Genomic DNA, 11,347 nt, shown 5'->3' with positions numbered 1-11,347 from the left:
TTCACCAGATGGAAACAAGATGGAGGATTTTAGCGGTTGGAGGATTTCTCTTTAGGCTAAAGACCAGGAGCCATTTCTGCTGCTAGCGCTAGGCTAGCATGATAGCTTTGGTTGGATTTACCCAGAATGCCATCCGCCAAAGACTAAAGAAAAATCCTCCAACCGATTTTTGTGTCGTTTCCTTCAGTGGTTCTTGGTGCAGCGCCCCCACAGGCCAGGAGGGGAACAGGTTGGTTTGACTCAGAGCAGCTGGAGGAGGAGCAGATGTTCTGGTTCCAGTAGAACCGGGTCGACCGGACCATCAGGAGGGGAACAGGTTGGTTTGACTCAGAGCAGCTGGAGGAGGAGCAGATGTTCTGGTTCCAGTAGAACCGGGTCGACCGGACCATCAGGAGGAAATCACCATTAGACTCTAGCCTGTAATGAAATATCTGGCCTGTTTGACTCTTGCCGACTTCCTGTTCTTTTTTACAGATTCTGCATCTTCATTGGCTCTCACCTCACCATCAGTTGCTGCTTCTACTAATAATTATGCAAATTCCATGTGGGGGGCCAGCTCAGGCAGCCAGGCCCCCTCTCAGGGCAAGGAGAAGGTCATCGTTGACGGCAACGACCTGGAGGAGTGGCCTAGTATTGCTGGCAGCGATGGAGGAAACGGCGGCACGCCTGTGACAAGCATCAGTGCCTCTGGCAGCCAACCCTCACCCACTTCCTCGTTCTCTTTGCCCAATGAATGTATGCAGTTGCCTAACAGTGCGGCGTGGGGGTCAACTGCCCCCCAGGGTCATCTTGGAGGAGGTGCAGCTGGGGCTCTGCTGCAACAGCCCTCCTCTGTTTCCAAAGCCCCTGCTGTGCCCGGGAGCCACGACGCCAGTGGCCCCCTGGATGGTAGCAGTGGAATTCCAGGTGCCAACTTCAGTCCAAATGCCAACCCTTCAGCCTGGCCTGCTCTGGTGCAGCAGGACGGCCCCGCCGCTGCCAACAACACCGCCTCCATGGGGCTGGGGGGCGGGGCAGCCGGGGGTCTGGGGGGCCACCCATCTATATCTGTGAATCAGTCAAGCGCCCATCAGCACCAACTTCACCAAATGCAATCCAGAGACAGAGACGTTGGAGGGGGGAAGTGGGACGGTGAATCAGCAGGACCAAATATTTCAGGGGGGGAAGGGATTGGGGGAGGAATGGACCATGGTGTTGGGGGGGGCAGGGTAGGTGCAGGAGACCCGAGCCATGCCCCCTGCTGGAGAGGCCAACCTTACCCTGCAGCTTACTCCAAAACGGGTGCCTCAAGGACTGACGGATGGGAGGGAGGGGCAGCAGAAGGGGATAAAGGGACTTTGGGTTGGGGGTACCCTAGTGCTGAAAATGGGGGTCAAACCTCCGGGGCATCTCAGGGAGGATGGGGGTTACCAGTGGGAGCGGATCGAGGGGTTTCCAGTAGCGACTGGGGTGGCGGGTCGAAACCTGCAGCTGAAGAAATGGGAAACTGCAGCAGCAACAGCAGCAGCAGCGGCGGCAGCACTGCAGGGAACCCCCCCACTGCGTCCTCATCCACCGCCCCCGCTGCTAGCAGAGCCTGGGACAATCAGAAAGAAGACGGGGAAGTTGGGGAATGGGGCGACGGCGCCGGGGGGCAAGGAGGACACGGGGGTTCTTCATCCAGCGGCGGAAACTCCCGAAGTGGAAGCGGGCCCAACGGCAACCGCATTCGTCGACAGGCGCCCAACACAGAAGCTGCCTTACAGAACCTGCTCAGCCGGTCCGACCTGGACCCGCGGGTCCTGTCCAACTCCGGCTGGGGCCAGACGCAGATTCGCCAAAACACGGCCTGGGATGTCGAGGAACAAATCAAAGCTTCATCAAAACACCCCGTTGCTCTGGGCGGACCCAGAACCCTCAGCACCGACTCGTCGGGTCCGGGGGTCAGTCCCTCGTTGGTTCCCTCCACCGGGTCATCAGGGGAAGGCTGGGAGAGCAGCAGCAGCAACAGCAGCAGCAGTGGGGCGTCTCTGTCTGGGAGAGGCCCCCCAACCGCAGGCACCAACATGAGGCACATGTCGCAGTCCGGATCAGTGGCACCCGGCGTGGGGTCCGGGCTGACCCAGGGCAAGGCGTCGGGTTGGGGGGGAGGGGATAGTCATGAAGCCAAGGACTGGGGGGGCAACAGTCGGGCAGAAAAGGGCGGAGGATGGGGGGGAGTCGGACAGCAGGAGAAAGGGACGGAGGGCTGGAAGGACGTAGGGGGGAACAACGAAGGCAGCGGCTGGGGATCAAAACCCAAGGTTGGATCGGGTAAGAATTGGTTGGAGCAAGAATCAAAATCGGGTGGAGGTTGGGATGACGAGAGGAGGAGCGGCGCGCACTCAGGGGGGGATTTAGGTGGAGGTGGTTGGGGGAACTGGGACAGCAGCGCCCCCCGGAGGAGCTGGGGGGCAGGAGGCACAGGGGGAGGGAGTGGAGGAGGCGGTGGGGTGGACGGCGTTGGAGGCATGGCGTCCAAACCTCACCAGGGTTGGAGTGGAGGAAATAAAATGCACCAGATGCCAAACAGCCAGCCGGGCTCCATGCCAGGCCCGCCGGCCCAACCGCAACAATCACAGCCCCGCAATCAGAACCCGCAGCTGCAGAAAGCGCTGAACCAAGGGGCCATGCAAGGCGGCGGCGGGGGGAGGAAGACGGCCGCTCAGACGCAGAACCAAAGCTCAGGCTGGAACTCGGGACCAATCCCTGCCGGAGGCGGGAGTGGACCAGAACCGAGCGGCTGGGAGGAGCCATCCCCGCAGTCCATAAGCAGGAAGAGCGAGATCGACGACGGGACGTCGGCGTGGGGAGACCCGACCCATTACAACTACAAGCCGGTTAACCTGTGGGACAAGAACAGCGGCACTGCTAGCCAGCAGCCGCATGGGCCGGGTCAGAACCAGCAGCCGCAACCGGGACCGCCGGTCCAGCAGCAGCCCAACAGGCCGACCGCGGCGCTCACAGGTACCAGAACATGATCCAGTTAGAGCTGCAGAAACTTCTTTGAAGAATCTTTTTTACACGTCGGTTGATCTGTCGCCATGTTTGGAGCTGATGATCCGATCTGATTGATCCCTGATCGGCTCTGGCTGTCTGAAAAATGAACCGCTAACAGCCAGTCAGAGCAGGGAGGAGGGACTTACCGCTGTCAATCAACCGCATGTACTCACTGCTAAATGTGCTAATGGCAGAGAAACGACAATACAGGAAAACCGTTTCACAGCCATCATCGGTGGCTAAGCTAACTAGCCTCGCATTAACGACATGCTACCCATCACAGCCATGCGTAGCGTCAACACGATGGACGCTTTGCTGTTTGGTTCGCTCCAACTGGGAGATGCAAACATGCATGTTTTGCACCATGCAACGTTTTAAAAGTTTGCTCTAAATGTGCATAACCTTTGGCTGGAAGTGGCTAACAATGATCAGTAGCTTTAGCAGATGTGCGGCTTGGATTGGCTGAAGGCTGAGTGTGGACATATTGGTGCAAATCCAGGAACGTCGTTGACGTCTGTGTCTGTCTGCAGAACCTTCAGGCTGGGGCGGCGCGACTCCAGCTGCTCCGTCGGTGGACAACGGCACGACAGCCTGGGGGAAACCCAGCGACGCTCCCGCTGGCTGGGGGGAAGCCGACGACGCCGGGGCGAAGCCGGCGGGCTGGGGCAACGCTCCTTCAAACTCCATCAGATCTGGTGAGGGACAAACCTCCAGAGAAACCCTTTTAATTCATTCATTATGTTTGGAGCCGAATCTGTTCTGTGCGTTTGGAGGGATCGACTGCGCAAAGAGCTGGTTGCCATGGTTACCACCTTGCTGTTTTAGCGTCAGCTAGCATGTGGTTGGCGCGCTACAACTGCGCCCGTCGCTGGGCGATAAATGGTCCCAGTAATTATTCCAGTAAATGATAATGTTGTTGTTTTGACACCAGTTTCACTCCAGACCATGTTGACCAACCAGTGAGTTTCAACTGAGACGTTTTAAATATCCAAGATAAAATCTGGTTCATTCTTCGGTTTTTCTGTTTCAAAACAAAATGACTAAAAAAAAATCCAGTGTTTTGTTTTTTGTTTCTGATAATATAATGTATTGTTGTTCTAAACAGGCAGCAGTGCAGATCAGAAACGCATCCATGGGGAATAGTTTTCATAAACGGTGGTTTTTATTTTTGATGTGCAAAGAACAGCAGAAGTAACATCGTTTCTGCTTTTCGTCAGTCGGTTTGGCTGCTCAGAGTTTCAGCCTGTTTTACGTCGGTGTTTCCAGCCTGGTTTTTAAAAAGCATCTCCAGCAGAGAGAGAATCGCATGTGAAGCTGTTTGTTCACAGGCAGGTTGAGTCAAAATGGAGGCAGCTCCTCCATGTTGGTTAACTCTGATCTCTGACCTAAAGGTTCGAAGTCTATGCAAGACGGCTGGGGGGAGAAGGAGAGTTCGGTGGCGGCGTCGTGCCACTCCAGCTGGGAGGACGAGGAGGACGGAGGAGGCATGTGGAACAGCGCCGGCTCCCAGGGCAGCGGCTCCTCCTGGGGCCAGGGCAGCAACGGAGGCTGGGGGCCAGGCAACCCGGGCAAGAAGACCGGCGGCAAGGCGAGTTGATGCCTCAGTGGGGTCAGAGGTCGCATCACAGGCAGCCTGTTTTCAGCTCTCTCGGTGTTTCCTCTGCTGAAGCTCTGCTCTGGTTTCTTCAGGCTCCGCTAAAGGCTGCAGGAGATTCCTGGATGAGTCCCATCAACAGGCAGTTTTCCAACATGGGGATTCTGGTACGGCTGAAGACTAATGACCCAATCACAGCGAAGAGCAAAAGTTTACATACAGACGGACCGTCGTCACAAGCAGAACTCCAAACCTTAATGTTTCAGGGCTTCCTGGGCCAGGCAGACTCAGTTTGGATTTGTCTCAACTCGGACATTTAACACTGGAACTGGAGACGTTTTAAATTCCCAGCTCAGAGTTCCCATTTCCCAGGCGCCTTGAATGCAGCAGTCGTTGTCATGGTGACTCTACAGCTCCTCCAGAGTCGCCATGATCAGTTCTCTCCTGTCTCCACGTTCAGATGACTGACTGATCGGAGCTCTGGGAGACATGCATGCCGCACTTTTCAGATTCTTATCCAACCTGTTGCTTAAAATCCCAATAAACGCGTCAAAGTTTGTGTTTATTGTTAGTCGTTCCCGCAGCAGAGGTTTCCTGTCTGACCGCGGTCCGATCTGTCGACAGAACGACGAGCCCGGCGGGCCGAGCATGGACCTGCCGCCGGAGAAGAAGCTGGAGGCGGAGAAGAGAGGGATGGCGATGAACGACTACAACGGAGAGATGAGGAAAGGAGGAAGAGGGCCGAGTGGAGGAGTGCTGTACCGTCCCGGGTCCAAAGAGCCGGCGCCGGCGGACGCGGCGTCTTACTACGATAAGGTACGGCCTCACGCCCGCCGCTGCGTCCGAACCGCCTTCCCTCTGGTGACTCTGCTTTTCTCCCTGCCTGGTCGTTTCTCTCCGTCTGCCTTCCCCCTCTCTGATTGGTCGGCCTGTGGCTGTCGCTCTGACAGACCTCACATTTGGCCAATCAGGACGGTTGCCTTGGAGACGAGGCGCCTCGCTCTCTGCACTCGCCTCCCGCCGCCTTCAAGCCCCATTCCCTCTTCAGCCACTCTGTCCCCTTTAGACAAGTAAGGCCCTGTCCTCCGGTGGCGCCCAAACCTTCTCCTCGGCCCGCCTGCGCGCCGCCGTTAGCCGCTAACCGCTGCGTTTTCTGACTGCAGGGCGGCCACAGCATCTTTGGCGGGACCGGAGGGATGTCCCAGTCACGGCATCAGCCCGGTGTCCCGCCCATGAACCAGTCCCCAGGGATGCGAGCACAAGTGCCTCATCAGTTCCTGTCTGCCCAGGTAACGACCGTCCCAACTTCCTGTTTCCCTGCTCGGAGCGTCGCCTGAGCCGGTGGTGATCGTCCACACCAAGCAGATCACCACGTCTTTGAAAGTTTGAAAAATTATTGATAATAATCTGCAAGCTTGGCATTTTATAGGTTTTTTTGTTGCTATAGCAACGTGCAAAATGCAAATGTTTTCTTTTTATAAGGGGAGAAAATGTTGCGCTAAATTCTCGCTGCGACTTTTTCGTCGTATGAAACGTTTGTGAAAATGAGATGCAGAAAGCTTCTTATTATAACAAGAAAAGTTTTACAGCGCGTTTTTTTTTTTTTTTACAAGACTTTCTCGTTTAAGACGTAAAACATGTAGTTAAAAAAAGACGCAGAACTCAAAATGTAATTTCTGAAACGAGTTTCGTAAATTCCTGGTTATGAGAGAACGATCCTGAATTTATTTGATCTGTTCCAGTAAATATTGGCGCGGCGCTGAAATGGTCTTCAGTTCATGTTCATCTCTGTTGAAATGGTTCAGTAAAGACCAACTGACTTAAACACACTTTATTATTAAATTCAGTCAGACAGACGTGATGATTGCAGATTTTACCTAAACGTGCAGCTGGAATGCGTCTATTTTTAACGTTTTATACATTAGAAGTTTCTCTTTCTACTGATTTGACATCAACTCAGAAGTTTTTATACTTTGTTTTGACCTGATTTGTGTTTTTATGCATCTTGTTTTTTGTTTTTAGTTCCTGTAGGTTTTATGATTCTCAGGTTTTTCTGCTTTTTAATCCACGTTTAGGCTGAAACTCTTCCTGTTTATCTCACTAACGGCCGTTTTGCCGTTTCAGCCACGTCTCGATTCTCTGGGGTTTAACGTGAGCAGAGTCACATGACCGCACGCGCAGGACAGCGAGGGGTTAAACCCGCAGTCTCCACCGTGGGGAACCAATCCCGACTTCCTGCCGATTTGTTTTCATCTAAACCTCAGGTGTCAAACTCGCGGTCCGCGGGCCGGATCCGGACAGCCGCAGCTTTTTATTTCAGCCTTCAGTAAAAGTTTTACTGAGTCGCACTAAACGGTTTTTTACCGTCTTAAGCACGAATTTCCAACTTTATATGCAAATATTTCTAAGTCGGCTCCACAAATCAGTGATTTTAAAAAGCAAAATATTAGAAAATCCTGGTCGGTTTGGAAAGACGGTATTTAATTTGAAGAAGTTCTGATCAGACGCAGCCGGGTCAGTGGGTTTATTGATGACCGTCAGGCTGACCCTGTGGTTCTGCAGGTGCCGGGGTCCATGCTGAAGCCGATGCCGCCTCCCAGCGGGGCGGTGGGGGCCGTCGGGGGAGGCGTGTTCCCCCCACAGCTGTCCCCGCAGCACATCGCCATGCTCAGCATCTACCCGCCTCAGATCCAGCTGCAGCTGGTGAGCACCGCACCGCACCGCACCGCACCGCACAGCACCGCACMGCACCGCACMGCACCGCACMGCACCGCWCYGSAMYRMACAAACAGCAAATCACTTCATCACACGACAAGTTGAAGCAAAATCCATCATTTCCATTTATGTGATTTGTTGTTTTCTCTCCGTCAGAAACTGGGAGATAAAAGTTTCAGTCTGGTGTTTTGGTCTCACGTTTCATAATTCATTTTATTCATTTCTGTTTTATTTGTGTATTTAAATGTTCACTAGAATTTAAACTTTATTGATCTTTGATCATGTTGTTTTGCATTATTGCCATTATATTCCTGGAATATGGTCTCAAAACAACCATGTTATTGTTTAACGTAATAACTTCTGGACAGTTTGTTGTCCAGAGGGTTTAGTTGATTCAGCTGCAGTTAAAACTGAATCCTCCCCACTCAGCTCCTTCAGACTAGCCAGCAGCAATTAGCAAACAGCTCATTATAGGAGCTGCTGCTCAGAGCAGCGCTGCTAAAAACATGAAGGGGTTAAAGAGGAGCCATGTTGGGACGACTTCCTGGAGGCGGAGCTTCAGGAGGAGCAGGAGCTTCTTAAAGAGACAGAGACCCAATTTCAAGGTGTTGATCAGGAAGTTATCTTCTGTCCAACTGAAAGTAATAATTACTTCATTTTGCTAGAAAATGGCTCCATGTGCCTGGAAAACAGAACATGATACTGGCCCTTTAAGAATCAGAACGAGTTGAAAGATTTGCTGATTTCAGAACCTGGTTTCTCTCTGTAATGAATAAATGTTGATGGTAGATCTGAACGTTTGTCCTGTTCTGTGTTCAGGCTTGTCAGCTCTTACTGCAGCAGCAGCCGCCGCCGGCGCCGCCGCCGCCGCAGCCGATGCTGCAGAACCAGAGGAAGTTCTCACCAAACGTTCGTCAGCAGCCCGACCCTCAGCAGGTACCGCCACACCTGGCCGCTGCTCGAAGCGCCGCTAGCAGCTGTTTGCTGGGATTTGCACTCAGAAAAAGGCCAGTTGGTGAAGGAACAGAGCAATAATGAAGCTGCACAAACGCAAACATTTTGCATCGGACGGGATCAGACCTGGAGAGGAACAGCCGCCGTTATTTATGCAAGAAATATAACAAAACTACTGGAATATTTTCTAAAGTAACACCACAAACCACAAAAACAATCAAACTCCTGGAGGGGCTGACTTTAGAGCGGTCTAGTCAAAGTCCAGACCTAAATCTAGCTTGGAATAGGTGATGAAACGGTTAAATCTGAATGAACATGAGAAGCTCTGCAGAGGAGGATGATTAGAGTCTGAATGTTTCTAATAACGAGCCAGTCCAGTTTTCCCCTTCAATAACTCTTCATCACCTCCTCCTCCTCTTCCTCGCCTCCCCAGCTGGCCCGCATCATGACCGTCCTGCAGCAGCAGCAGCAGCAGAGGCAGCACCAGCAGATCGGCGGCCTGGGGTCCGGCTCCAAGTTCTCCCCCTCCCACCACGGCGGGTCGGGTCCCAAACTCCCCGGCGCCGAAGCGCTGCCCCATCCGGGCCTGGCCGGGTCCGTGGCGGACCTGCAGCAGAAGCCCTTCGGACCGTACTCGGGTCAGTGAGCCGCCAGCTGCTGGAGTAAAGGCAGAAACGGCAGACAAAATTTAACCTGAAAAGAGTTTTGATCAGTTCATCTGGTTCATTCTTCCATCGATTGATCGATTAATCGATTGATCACATTCCTGGTTTGTGATGATTTAATTTAATACTTTCTGTAGTTCAGAAGTCGATGCGCTCAGGGCGGCCATCTTGTTTGTTTACAGCTTCTGTTTGTTTTCAAAGTTCTGCTACTGATAATAATTTGATGCTGATAATTAAAAGGTGAAGGATTTTTTAGGCCAGTCATAAAAACGATAAATCGTCTCAGAATTATTGCGATAAACGATAATATTGTTGTTTTGAGATAACAATGACATGATGATGCAAGAACACGGCAATAAACTTAAATTATTGGTGGGACTTTGGAAAACATTTTAAATATGAGTGGCTGTTTCTGACTGAGCGGAGTAATTATGCAGAGCAGGGAGGAGATCGATTATTTTTTAGAGATTATCTGTCTCATGTTAGGACAGCGAAAGTTTTAATACGTATGTAAAATGTATTTTTTAGGTTAGAAGCTGCAGCTTTAAGCTGAGGTTCGGTGTGAGAGTCACTACCAGGTGGAGCAGAAGCGGCGCTCAGTCTGTGAAATATTACTACCTGTAGCGTAGCAGCGGTTCAACAGCGAGAGCAGAACCAGCGTCTTACATCGCAGCTCAGAGACTTAAATCATTTTATTTGTTTAGCTTTCTGACCGTCATGCTAATCCAGGTGTTTGTAGCTGCGCTGATTTACCTGCTATCTGATCCTCCATGTCTTTTTTACTGCAGTGAGCCTCGATGTAGCCAAACTCCGTCAAGTATAACATTGTTTTTATGTCTATTAGCTTCGTYGTGTTGATGCAYTTTGACCTGCTTCAATTTCCCGCCGCAACACGCAAACTTCCCCATTCACTCAGTGCGTTATAGTTATAGTTCCACATCGCTCAGGATTTGTTGCTGCGCGTTAGCAGTGTGAAGGAAAGAGGAGACCAGCTGCACAGGCAGGCTGAGAAATGAGATGCAGGTGATCGGCAACAAGAGCCAATGATCGCCGATCAAACACTTTTTCACAAAATCGGCCGATTATGATCGGTGACCGATCGATCGGCACACCTCTCTCTATTAATTACCGATCAATACTATCCTGTTTGCTAATGGTTGTGTGTGTGTGTGTGTTTTCAGGCTTCGGTTCTGCTGTGAACCTGCCGGGTCTGGACCTGGGCGGCTCCATGGGGGGCGGCGCCGGCGCCATGAAGGACCCGGCGGCGCCGCAGTCCCGCTTCAGATGGATGATGGAGGGCAGCTGCTCCGCCGACGCTTCCTCACCGGAAAACGCTTTCCACAAAAACGGTGAGAGGCCCAAGTTTTGACCCGGCGGACCTGAGGTTCTGCAGAGAAACGATCCGTCGTGGCGGAACCGCCAGCTTTTACAAACTCTGTTATTTCTGCACATTTCCAACTTTTGTCAAACCATTTATAATTTATTTAGTTTTTTTTGTTTTTTTGCCTTATTTCATAAAAAAAAATCACAAATGACAGAAAATATTTTTCAAAAAGTGATTTTTGTTTCAATCTTCTGTGTTTCAGGGTCAAACTGAAGAATTAGTTTTATTATAATAATGTAGTCATAATATTATTAATAGTTATTATTAATAATGTTGTTTTTAATGAGGAAAAAGCTTAAATAGTTTTTAAAATATTTTCTTTTCTCCAAATATTAACTTTATTCTGGTTTCACTGCAGCTGAAACATCACAACTTTATTCTCATAAAATTAATATTAATCTTAGTCTGACTCTCTGAACTTAAAGTCCAAATAAAGAGAAGATGTAAATAACGTTTGTCAAACAAGATGGCCGCCGTGGGGCGATGACATCACTCTGAACCCAGGAGCTCATTGGTGGAAAAACGGTTTGAAAATCCAGATTTTCCACAAATTAAATCTTCAAAAACCAAAAATAAAAAAAAATTACAAAAAATTTTAAAGACCAAAATGAAAATAATAGAAATAAAATCACTCAAAAGTAAAATGTACGACGCGGGTGTCCAAAGTGTGGTTCGGGGGCCATTCATGGCCCTTCAAAATACTTTGGTTCGGCCGCAAACTGCAAGTCTGTAATGATGAAAAATGTGGCAAATAAAACGGAAAACGACCCAAAAATTCTGAACATTTTTATTTTTATTTAAATGAATCAACAGTTTGAAGTGATTTTTGTGTCTCGGATCTTTAATGATTTACAGATTTCATAATAAATGTTTGTTGGTCACAATATGAAAATAAAAGAATCTTTGCATTTTTCTTCAGTTTGGACACAAAAATAATCCTAAAATAATCCAACAAGTAACTAAAGTAACTAGTTACTTTCTGGCTTCCTGTCACATTCGTCTGCTTCCTGTCACATT

At 50.4% G+C, this 11,347-nt stretch overlaps 1 protein-coding gene across 1 annotated transcript in view; it reads left to right on the top strand.

Moving 5' to 3' along the window:
- Positions 1 to 394: 394 nt before the first annotated feature.
- Positions 395 to 11,347, top strand: part of tnrc6ba (trinucleotide repeat containing adaptor 6Ba) — a 16,978-nt gene continuing 6,025 nt past the window's right edge. The window contains exons 1-11 of the mRNA XM_017310680.1: positions 395 to 2,985; positions 3,549 to 3,713; positions 4,410 to 4,606; positions 4,708 to 4,779; positions 5,237 to 5,428; positions 5,563 to 5,682; positions 5,776 to 5,901; positions 7,175 to 7,315; positions 8,147 to 8,263; positions 8,715 to 8,919; positions 10,128 to 10,295. Coding sequence (XP_017166169.1) covers positions 423 to 2,985; positions 3,549 to 3,713; positions 4,410 to 4,606; positions 4,708 to 4,779; positions 5,237 to 5,428; positions 5,563 to 5,682; positions 5,776 to 5,901; positions 7,175 to 7,315; positions 8,147 to 8,263; positions 8,715 to 8,919; positions 10,128 to 10,295 — 4,066 coding nt within the window. The 5' untranslated portion in view covers positions 395 to 422. The remainder of the gene's footprint in view (positions 2,986 to 3,548; positions 3,714 to 4,409; positions 4,607 to 4,707; positions 4,780 to 5,236; positions 5,429 to 5,562; positions 5,683 to 5,775; positions 5,902 to 7,174; positions 7,316 to 8,146; positions 8,264 to 8,714; positions 8,920 to 10,127; positions 10,296 to 11,347) is intronic.

This window comes from Poecilia reticulata, linkage group LG19 (genome assembly GCF_000633615.1).
Source record: "Poecilia reticulata strain Guanapo linkage group LG19, Guppy_female_1.0+MT, whole genome shotgun sequence".
Lineage (NCBI taxonomy): Eukaryota > Metazoa > Chordata > Actinopteri > Cyprinodontiformes > Poeciliidae > Poecilia > Poecilia reticulata.
The sequence above is the reverse complement of the archived record's forward strand: the minus strand, read 5'-3'. Positions and strand labels throughout refer to the sequence as shown.